The sequence below is a fragment of the Pezoporus occidentalis genome, unplaced genomic scaffold (assembly GCF_034315485.1).
Source record: "Pezoporus occidentalis ecotype Australia unplaced genomic scaffold, CSIRO_AGI_Poc_V1 ctg88, whole genome shotgun sequence".
NCBI classification, from domain to species: domain Eukaryota; kingdom Metazoa; phylum Chordata; class Aves; order Psittaciformes; family Psittacidae; genus Pezoporus; species Pezoporus occidentalis.
In genome coordinates this window covers 1,785,755-1,797,172 of record NW_026916242.1, presented here as the reverse complement: position 1 = coordinate 1,797,172, position 11,418 = coordinate 1,785,755, and the positions used below count along the sequence as shown (strand labels likewise).

At 37.4% G+C, this 11,418-nt stretch overlaps 1 protein-coding gene and 1 long non-coding RNA gene across 2 annotated transcripts in view; one reads left to right on the top strand and one right to left on the bottom strand.

Moving 5' to 3' along the window:
- LOC134156557 (collagen alpha-1(XXVIII) chain-like) overlaps window positions 1-11,418 on the top strand; it is a 32,431-nt gene that overhangs the window by 7,762 nt on the left and 13,251 nt on the right. The window contains exons 9-22 of the mRNA XM_062604670.1: window positions 35-79; window positions 720-764; window positions 1,383-1,436; window positions 1,754-1,822; window positions 2,502-2,570; window positions 4,224-4,292; window positions 6,373-6,441; window positions 6,850-6,918; window positions 7,000-7,068; window positions 8,202-8,270; window positions 9,281-9,352; window positions 9,971-10,039; window positions 10,206-10,277; window positions 11,191-11,259. Of these exons, the coding sequence (XP_062460654.1) occupies window positions 35-79; window positions 720-764; window positions 1,383-1,436; window positions 1,754-1,822; window positions 2,502-2,570; window positions 4,224-4,292; window positions 6,373-6,441; window positions 6,850-6,918; window positions 7,000-7,068; window positions 8,202-8,270; window positions 9,281-9,352; window positions 9,971-10,039; window positions 10,206-10,277; window positions 11,191-11,259 (909 nt within the window). The remainder of the gene's footprint in view (window positions 1-34; window positions 80-719; window positions 765-1,382; window positions 1,437-1,753; window positions 1,823-2,501; window positions 2,571-4,223; window positions 4,293-6,372; window positions 6,442-6,849; window positions 6,919-6,999; window positions 7,069-8,201; window positions 8,271-9,280; window positions 9,353-9,970; window positions 10,040-10,205; window positions 10,278-11,190; window positions 11,260-11,418) is intronic.
- Window positions 1,372-11,192, bottom strand: LOC134156559 (uncharacterized). The gene is made up of 3 exons (XR_009961957.1): window positions 9,620-11,192; window positions 9,265-9,429; window positions 1,372-1,421 (listed from the first exon to the last, which is right to left on the bottom strand). It is a non-coding gene; the product is annotated as an uncharacterized LOC134156559 (long non-coding RNA).

Below are 11,418 nucleotides of genomic sequence, written 5' to 3'. Positions count from 1 at the left end.
AATATACCTCATAAATATTCCTGTTCCTTTCCAGGGTGAAAGAGGTGAATGTGGAATCCCAGGGATAAAAGGAGACAGAGTAAGTAGCCAAAAGGTTATTATGCCTTCAGGAAACACAGTTAAAACACAGAAAAACGAGTTTCCTCAGTAACAACCATGGTGATAGATTTAAGACAGATATTAATTCCAAGGCTGAGGGAAATTAACATCTGACAGTTTAAGAAAAATAAAGTAAGCAAGGATACCATTTTCAGTAACTTTCTCAACTCCTTCTATATTTTCATGTGATTCCTCTTAGGGCCCAAACCTAAGCCAGTGTATAACAGTGCTAAAACTCTGCTTGACTTTAACAGAGGCAGAAGACTTCAAGCAGTAAGCAAAGGAAATGAGAGGTGAAAGTGAAATCAAGGTTTCTAACACCAGTCTTCAAGATTTGGTGTGTAATTGCTGTGAATATTTTAAATGAGACAAATAAGTTTAATCCTGTATTACTGGTCCTTGATAATTAACTGTTTATTCTTACTCTGCATTCTGATTACCACATTCAATTTTAAAACTATTTATTCAACACTTGCTGGTTGCTGACCTTCTCTTGATTTTACTTTTTACTTTAATGTAAAGATATCTAAGTAAGATACTTTAGTAAAAAGTTCTCTAAAAGTGGTTTTGACCAAATCAAAATGTACATAAAGGTATCCCTTTTTCCACTTGCCTTTCAGGGTCCGGAAGGTCCAGTAGGCCCCAGAGGAGCAAGAGGGCTACAGGTAAAAAAAGAAAGGAAACTATAAATCAAACAATACCTGGTTCCCTGGGATTCAAAGGTATGAAATAGTACCATACCACAACCATCATAGAATCTTTGAGTCACTGAATTAAGGCATCCAAAATCAATCTTCTTAAACAGCAAAATTAAGAAGAATTTGGAGGATCAGTCTAGACCAATAAATCATCCTTATAATTCATTCAGTCTCAAACACCACAGCAAATGCAGTTCCATAAAAACCAAAATTGCTCGTTTCCCATTTAGTGTCTTAACTCTTTCTTTATCTCACAGAAGTATATGGGAACACTAGTATTTTTTCATCCCAGTACTCTTGGACTGAAGGCCCAAGCATTGGGATGTTTCAGTAAATCTTGACTATAGATTACCTTCAATTGCATTCAAATGAAGAGAGAGAAAATTTCTCTCCCCCAGTTACCAGACCCAGCTCCAAGTTAGCTGAGTAACTTAGTCTATATGTGCATCAGAATGGAAAGCTTCAGTTTTGAAATATTTGTAACTCATATTTTCATGCAGACTACAGCAAATTAGAAATTGTTTTTCAAGCTGCCATGTTCTAAAAGCTTGAAAAAATCTCATTAAATCCCTTTTGTTTTAATAGGGTCCACAAGGACAATCTGGAGACCAAGGGCCTGAAGGTCTGCAAGGATCGAAGGCAAGAACTGCATTATTTCTCCTTTCTTAATGTTAAAAGGTATTAATAGTATTAGTATAGCCTCACAACAATAATGCTTTTATCCTTGTACCCCATACCCTTCTTGTAGGGAATGCAGTTTAATGTGACATTGCTAGCAAATCATAAGAAAACCTTTCTTAGAACCTTGTAGAATACAAAGAGTATATGTATACCTTGAAAGTCAGGATACACAAAAAATGAACTTACAACATGAGTTAAACTGATTTCCATAGACATGGAAATGTTAAACATAAATGTTATAAGCAGAACTGTTTATTTTTTCATTCTCTGAAAAGGGTGAAAGAGGTCCCCCTGGGCCACCTGGCTTGCCTGGAGAGACTGGAATAGGACTGCCAGGCCCAAAGGTACAAGCATCTCTCACCTTCTATATTACATGTATTGTAAGGTAAGAATGAAAACCAAGACAGCTGAGAGACTATACTTGCTGGTGATGAGAAAATTTGAGCCTCCAAATGCTGGTTTTGTGGTACTGGGAAGGTATTTTGTATGTTGATCAAAACTTCTTGGGGGGAGTAGGGTGGAAAGTACATTTTAAGTATGTACTTCAAAGGACTTTTTACAGTAGTTCATATGCTTGGCATAACTAAGCCAAGCAGTGTATGCCTGAGTAAAATGCATGCACAGTCTGAAACAAAAATTATCCTGTGAAAAATAGGCTTGTTGGTTTGGATGACTGGCATAAGGAGAAAAGCACTATGATAAAAATACTAACTCCTTGGAAATGGACAGTAAGTGATACATGACATACTAGGAATATGATGGGAATAATTAGCCATTTAGATCCAACATTGTCTTCTCTCAATGCAGAATTGAGGCTGTATCCTAATGCTGTAAAACTGCACCAGTTCAGTGTCTGTTGGGCCTTGTATGCTTTATGGCTGTGAGGACACTCAGATTTTCTCTGCCATTCCTGTATTCTCCTACATCAATTATTTCAAGCACAGAATGCCTGATGAGTTGTTATATGCTATGCACATAAAAATACCTAAATCAGTCATTTTCAAAACACATCTTTGTTGGAAGGGTGACACCGGTTTGACAGGAAGACCAGGCCCTGTTGGCCCACCCGGAGCTGGTGAGCCAGGACTTATGGTATGTCTATTTTTCATTTGGTGTGAGGGAAGCACGACAGAAAGGAAAAATTCTTAGTGCTTCTCTGTTAAAAAGGATATATGTGTGTTAAATAATACCATCTCTTCTTTCTTCCACTAGTTCTCACTCCCATACGTTCTACATTGTCTGACTTTCATTTCCCTCAATAAACTGGGAACGTTTCCAGTTCCTTAACTTTTCTAATTATCTTAATCTCTGAAACAGCTAAGAAAAATACCACCTTATGCAAAACCATGTACATATTTAAACAAATCTGTTCACAATAGATTCAAATCTGCATGTGGTAACTTCAAAGTTGACTGCTTTTCAGTATCATTAGAACATTCACATCAGCATGGTTTTGAGGGAGAGACTCCATTTCAACCACTGTAACATTAGAAACAGTCAAACCTAAACGTCCTTCTTGAAGATATTCAGATTGCATAGGTGGTCAAAGGTAACAATTTGACCAGTATTGCCTTTACAGAAATAACAGTGAGAGAAATTAAAATATATATATAAATATATATACTTTCAGACTCTATAGTAGTTTTGGCCCTGAAGTCTCTTCCTTCTTTTCCTTCCCTTCCTCTTCCTGGTGGCTGTAAGCTAAACCTCTTTGAGGTAATTCAGAAAACAATTACACCAATTTTAAGGTTGCTTTTTTTCCAAAGTGTCAGACAGCATCTTTTTCTGAGCTGTTTACAATTCAGCTGACTCAAACTCATTTTTGGTTGAAAGACCTCTAGTGCAACCACAAGGGGGAAATTTTGTGCAGTTTTTTCATAAGGCAAGGAAAGGTAATAATGATTTCAAAAGAGGTGCTCCCAGGAAAAAGAGAAAGACAGTTTGGAAACTGAACTCATGCCTGATTGAAAATACACCTCTGGAGAGGACAGAGTTCTCATTGAAGAGCCCACAGAACAGAGAATTACTAATAAGGCCAGTGGTGACAATCAAACCAGGCATAATTCTGAAGCTCTCTGCTAAAGACACAGAAGCATATTTATGCAGAGCCAAATCTACTGGCATTCTGTGGTGTGTGTGTGTAATCTCAAGGAATAAACCAGAGGGAAAAATAAAGATGCGGGAACACACTGTGGAGCAGGCTCAATATGCACAGGTTTTGGACTTCCATTTAGTGAAAAGTTTTAGTTGCCTTATTTTCTCCTTGTGCTCCTATGAGGTCTGCTTTCAAAGAGAGAAAGTCATGTTACTATTCCCTTCACCAGTTATAGTCAGATTTCTCTACAGCTACCTCTTCTTCAGTACTGCTGTCTATGGTCTTTAATCTGGTTCTCCCTGTCTCTTATGGTTGTACTGGTAGTGTTAATAACAATTGGTAACAATTTGTGAACCGAACTAAAGTTTAGGGAGTGAAGATTTAGAAAGTATATGCAATAGGAACTTCAGCTACGTAACCTGTGATTCATAAGTAACTAGAAAAGTAAAACTGTCTGCCTTGTTATTGCTGCAGGCCAGAATACTCATCATTTATTCGCTGTGAATATCGTATTACTGTATTATTTTTAACAAGTTATAACTACACTAACATTTAAATATGTACTTGAAACTGACAATGACATAGAACTTGCTGCTTTTGATTTGAGTGATTAGTACATATTCTAAGCCATTTTAAACATACATTAACAGGGGCCTCAAGGACCACAAGGTGTTCAAGGTGAAAGAGGTTCACCAGGAGAAGGGCTTCCAGGAGCAAAGGTACAGCAGTTGAAGAGTTTTAAGACCAGAGCAGCACTATTAAATGAGTACATGCCAAAACAAGTCCATAGAAAACACAGGAATCTGAGAAAGTAGCTTCTAACTTAATATTAAAATTTGGCATCAATTAACTCAATATATTTTCATAGAATTCAGTTGGTCCAAACGTGACTTCTAGACACAGCTAGCAATTGGTGCCTGTAAAGATGATATTTAATTCACCTGATGCTTGATTTGTGGGATCTAAGCCTGAAAAGAATTCCAGCTATAATTTTAAAACAGCCTCCAGCATCTGACTTCAAATAAAATATTGTACAAATGATTACTAGATGAAAAATTTAGGGGTTTATTGGTGCTCTTTTCTAAATCCTTAGAGATCTTTGCTGTCACTGAAAACAGGCTTCTAAGCTTCTGAAATACCTCAGCCACGGATTTATGCATTTTGGCAGAAGTCTAAATTCAGTTTGTGGGAAAAGAAAGCTGCTGTTAACTAATTTTCAGATCCAGGGAAAGTAGTGACAGTAGTAGTTGCACCTGCATGGATGGACACAGTGCTAATCCCTTTTGCTGACTGCTGAAAACCAAAACCAACTCCCAGGCTAAATTGTCACTTTGACCTTTGGTTACAGTAACAAAGTGACACAGCTTGTGTATGAGCTATGTATGCACCGAGGCAACTTTTGTCAGGAAAACAATAAAAAATTGTTTTACAGATGCAGGCCCCAGATGTCCCTTTACTAAAAATCTTCGTGGTTTTGCTTAGCACAATACTGTGGTCAGCTAGCAACACAGAATCTTCAAACATCCAGTATGCATTTTATGATTATATGACTTGTCTAACTTCATTGTTGATGGTTTGTATTTGCTTAGCTGATCTCATGCATGAAAACAAACAAAAAATGATTTGAAGAAAAAGTATTTAGGGATCATTCCATTGCCACTGAAATACCAATTTGTGTGGGAAGAAACACTACTGCTAATAAGCAGTAACACAATGCACAGTGGGAACAAGTACAGAAGACTGCATAATCTAGCCACAAGTATTGAGCAACTGAGATAGATAGGCAGAATAAAATAATCAAATTGGAAGTCTGCCAGCATTATTGGAACTCTTGATTCCATTAAGATGTACTACTTTTTACTGCCAAATATAATCTGGTGTCAAGCATGTATCAACAGAGTCTATACGTGTATCTGGTCTTATTTACAGTGGCCAAGTATGTCAGCTGTCTGGTTTAAACACATTTTAAACAGGTGATTTATTAATCTAAAGTAAATTTTACAGTTGCTTTCTTCTGAACAATTTTACTACATGCTCAAAGTTCAGTAAAAAGGAAAATGAAGGCAGGTGTTCTAGGGCATCAGAAGTAAAGGATGTTATTTTGAACAGAAATCCACGTAATATATTGCAGTCAAAGTTAAAATGGTGGAATTAGTTACTAGAGAAAGAAGAGACCTGTCTGGGACATCACTTCATTGTCTTGGGTGATTCTGTGACAATTTACACAAGCTAACATCTGTCTTTACATGTTTTATTAGCAGAAGTACAAGAAAGCACAATATTTATGTCCTTATTAGTAGCCTGCATTTCCCCCAAGAGTACTGTTTTTGTAAATAAACATTTAGAAAGACAATGACATTTAGAAATAGACAACAATACAGTTTGGCCTGGTCTTTATCCTCACAAAATTCTTAGTGAGAACCAGATCCTCATTGCCACACTTTACTGAGATTAACCCGTTAGACAAATAAGCAGAATTCAGATTTGTGTTAGTCTCATTACTCAGCCCTGCTTACATTTAAATTAGTTGTGGTTTTGCCACTGATTTGAGGGAAAGCAGGACAGGACCTTAAGCAATTGAGGTGGGCAGAAAGGTAAAAAAAAGCTTGTTCAGCTCTTTCATTAGCAGTTTCAAGCTCATTTGAAAAGATGACCTCTTTGGTATCCTGGAAAACAGATTCAGAAGCTATTTTCTGTTTCTTATTTCATTTTTCATAACAACAGAGCAGTGTCTCTAGTTACTTCAGAGAAAACAGATGTATATTTCTACAATAAACAACATATTATTTTTTCATGCAGGGAGAACGTGGTTTTGACGGACCAAAAGGCCCTCGTGGACTTCCAGGCATCAGTATAAAAGGTGAAAAGGTGAGCAGTAAATACACCAGGAGGTTAACAAAGTGCCAGTAAATCTACATAATACACGGTTGATAATTTACAACAAAAGGTGTAATGAGGCAAGGTCACTACAATAGAGCCTGGATAATAAGGTATTTTGTAGAGAGATTTATGCCCAATAAACTCTCACAACCTATTTTAACATCTCTTCATATTAAAACAGGAAATGTTACAAAAAGCATCTGATTCTGTGGGAAAGCTAAGGTTTAGAAAGGGATAAAGAGACTAGCAGTTGTTTGCCACTGAACCAGCAGGGAATAAATGCATATATGAAAGACAAAAGGTCAGATCCCCAACTTCACTGATTAAAGGGAAGTTAAATCAGCATATACTGACACAGGAGCTGTCCCAGATTGTTTCTGTATCTTTGTTTGCCAGGGTGAATTTGGTCCTCCAGGTTTACCTGGGCCAATTGGATTACCTGGGATTGGAATTCAAGGAGAGAAGGTGCAGTTTTCACTTACCCCTCACCTCACATTAAATATGTAATAACAGATAATATTTTTAATAATTAACTTATCTTTTCAGGGAGTTGAGGGCCCAAAAGGACCACCTGGCTCCAGAGGGCTACCAGGACAGGGACTACCTGGACCAAAGGTTAGGGTGTTTTCTGAACTAAAAGATACTGTGTTGTTTTTATTATTGTATTTCCTGATTAAGAAATGCTCCGCCTCCATCCTTATCCTTGTTAAAGTGCTGAATACCAATCTAAGTGTTGACATAGTTGCAGGAAATTATTTTCTTTATTAATATCATCAAACTGTAGAGCAGATCCTACTCCACTGAAAATTCTGGATAAACCAATGCTATAGCTATCTAGTTAGGTTTTGGCCTGGTTCACCACAGAACCTTTGAGGTACTACATACCAGATCGTGAACTGCACTTTGTCCAATACATTTCCATAGAAAGGGTTGTCTGCCTTGAATTTGCAGTTTCATCATATCAGATGCAGATATATTGAGTCAATTCCAAGAAGCAGTTACACTTTACACGGAACACCACCAAAATTTCAATATCATCTTTCATCCTCACTGTACTGTTTCCATTCCATAAATGTAATATACATACCTTACAGACCTGCTGCCTACTTTGTTCCTTCTGCTGCCTGTTGTCACACTTGACTTTGTGTATTTACTGTATATAGCAGTTAAGAAAACTGACAGAATAATTTAGTCTTGACTGATTAGCAAAATACAGATCTGCTAATGAAAAATGTCACCCTTGAAGTATTTGGACTGAAGATGTAAAGTGATTTTCTGGAAGAGATGATGAAAGTTTTGAATGACTGAAGGCAATTAAAGCATAGTATATAGGAACTAGAGGTCTAAGCGTCAAGGGTTCCTGCCAGGTAAAGTATTTTGCAACATCAGTGATCACCTTTTACATTTTGAGTGATTGTACTGGGATCTGCCTCACCACTGGTAAAAAGATAGAGAAGGCTGCATTGTCTGTGGATGTCAGATATGCTCCTGAAATACCAGCTACTTTGGCAGGAAAAGACATATAATTAGAGATTTACAGCATTAATCATTACCACCAACAGCTTTATGGTGACAGCTCAAATCGTGCTACTGATTCCCAGTCTTTGTGCCCAACTGTTTAACACATCATACTAATGAAAAAAATCTTCAAGAATTTAAAGACTAACAGTTCTTTAAATATAAGCACCCAAGAATATGCTTCTATATTTTTCCATTATAATGCTGTTAAAAACTAATTTCTGCTTCAGGGTGAACAAGGTTTGCCAGGAGAGACTGGAGTGCCAGGAGAAAGAGGTATTGGAGAACCTGGTTCTAAGGTACATTGTTAATAGAGGAATTATTTTTAGTTATTTATTTGAATTTGAAGTTTGTTTTTCCTGAGTATCCTTTCTGTAGACACATAAAAATAGGTTTAGAAATAAAAATCTAGCTTCTTAGTCTTCAAAATTTTTACCACAGCCTTTCAAGAACCTCCAGAAATAGGAATATTTTAAATACCCCAGTTCTGTACAAAAATAGTGACTGAAAATTTCCACCTGCCTGGCCAGTGCTCAAGTCAGACTTGCATACAGCTCAGCTAAAACTCTGTCCAGAATGCCATCAAGAATATTGAACAGTTGCCAGAACTCACAGCATAAGCTCAGCTATAGCCAGAGCTGGTGAAAAAAAGCACTGAACAGTGGTTATCGTTCTGTTTCTTCCCTTTTCATACAGGATAGGATGTAAACAGTACTTTTGTGATAGTGGAAAGACACAGGGCTATCCTGGTTTTGCTTTTGTTCGTTAGGGATTTGGGACACAGGTTGGAAAAGGAAAGAAACTCTTCAATTTCTTAAATTTCACAAAATATGATAATGCTGAGTGAACATATTTGACACCAAATGATGTTATTTCATCTGAAATCAGATCAAGCGCTTGAACCTTATAGAAATAATCAGATAAAAATTCTACTGCCATTAATAGATTTGCACTGATACTCACCAGCAAAATGTCAATCATCATGTCACAGTCAGCTCTATCTGGTATTTACTTCAAATGCTGCCACTTCATGAAATGATGGCATTATTTTTTAAGAATGATCTGGAGCATTATTAGCTAATAATATCAATCGCATGGATAAAATTTACAGTTCAAACAATCTGACAATAGGATTTTTCCAGACATGAGAGTTGTGTTGATTAAAAACCAGCAATATTTGGGTTCATATGCATAAATGTTTGCTACAAACACAGTTAAGTGAACTTTTAAAGACAGATTTCCTTAATTCAGAGAAAGAGTAGTACCAAGCCTGCGTTTAATAGAAGGACTTACTTTTTACTGATGTCAGGGTGAGCCAGGCCCTTCAGGACTGGCAGGTCTGCCTGGTCTTCCAGGAGAAGATGGAGCCCCAGGACAAAAGGTTGGTTCATCTCTTTCTGCACCCTACCTGTTTCCCTGCAAGCATTTCTACTGTTCTCCCTGTGCGGATACCCAAACCTAGAAGAGAGAGTGTTCTTGGACAAGGGGAAAAGTAGCACATTTCCTGGGGGGTAGGGGAGGTTGGGTTTGAAGAGGGGGAGAAATTCTTTCAAACATACTTTTTTAGGTAAAAGTTTTTCTTTTTTTTTTTTTTGGGGGGGGGGTGCGATGGGGGAAAGAGGAGGGGCATGTGTTTTACCTTGCTTACAGTTCTGGGGTCTTTTTAATCCACAAAGTGCCCTGCAACTCAGAAGGGAAACCACTAGAATGGCTAGAGGCATCCTTTCATAGCCTTCCAATCAGGGTATTTTCCTAAATTCAGAAATGCCACACATTTAAAGATTACATACATGCCACTTCATGCATTCCACACAGAGTTTTACAATGGTTGCTTCTCAATATGGAAAGAAAATCCTGGGCCCACTGACCTCAATGGGAGTTTTGCCGCTGACTCTGAAAGATCTATGATTTTAATGAGCTTATTCAAATGAATACAGAGTTGATCTTGCACCATGTCTATACAGCATTCTGAAATGCTGCTTTGATTTTTCTGTTCAAGGGTGAACCAGGTTTACCTGGTCTTAGAGGTCCTGAAGGTCCTGCAGGGATTGGAATTCAGGGGGAAAAGGTAAGACTTTCTTACTAACAACCCTAACTATTCTATGATCCTATGATTTTATGTGCACCAGCTAGAAGACAGAATTTCACTGTCTTTCACTGATACTTACAACTAATTTCAGTTAACATGTTCTTAATATTATTTGGTATGTGATATATCTTCTCTATTTTTGTAGGGAGATCAAGGTCAGAGAGGAATACGTGGATTAACAGGACCAACAGGAGTACCTGGACCTGCTGGAGCTAAAGTAGGTTTATTACCACATTATGTGCGTGTAATATAGGCACCTAAAGCTGTGCTTTGTTCTAGGTCTTGGAAAAAACTGTCCTGGAATTAAATTGCTTCTTAAAAGATAATTAAAATAAAATTCAGCGATGGCTTCTCTTAGCAAGGTGCACTGTGATCCCTAAAAACATCTAGAAGGATTTTTAAATAAATTTTGCATTTAACATATTGCTTCCCTGTCAGCTTGAAAAAAGTTAAGGGACACTAATACTGGTATTTTTATGATGAGATATTTAGGAAGATAAATGATATATGGCATAAACATATGTGACGGCACTTTATTTTCCCTTACACTCAATAATGGCTGATATACTTTTATGGATTTGGAGCTGCTATTCACTCAGTACTCACTGAAAGTGAGAGAAGGGCTACTCCAAGTTTGTCTTCCGCTTTCACATGAAGTGTTTTGCTATCTGTATACACAAGAGTGTGTATTTCCACACACTCTTTAAGATAGGAATTTTACCCCTATCTTCCAGAAGAGGAAAAATAGGGGTGAAAAAGTACACTGAAAGAACTATTTATAAAAATCTACTCTAACAGAAAAATACATGTTTTCAGTAGACCTGCACAGCTGGGCAGGAAGTCTGCAGTGCTGGATGAGCTGGACCAAGTCTCGAATACATTAGAAAGGGATTTCTAATAACATACATTTGTTCAGTGACCGAGAAGAACCTCATTTCCATTAAGAAAACAGAATCAACCTTTTTATCAGTTCTTCAAGTAGTTAGATATTACTCCACATAGAATAGAATCTTAGAAATTCTAACAGAATTTTAATGCAATGTTACAAATTATTACATAAATGCTTTCTCTACAAGTGGCTTATGCTCATTTTCCGAAAAATCCATTGGTTTTGCTCTCCTTCACTACAGGGAGAACCTGGTGCACCAGGACGTCTTGGAATGCCAGGCCCTCCTGGAAGAGCTGTGCCTGGACCAAAGGTAACACCCACACTCCAGCTCCTAATGCTTATAAACACGAGGTGAAAACTGTGAAGTAGGCCATGCTATTATTTGTGCAAATAATTTCAGCCTTATAAGCTCAACTAAAAATGAACAGTTATGAACTGTATCCACTCTAGTTACCACCATACCCTGGTA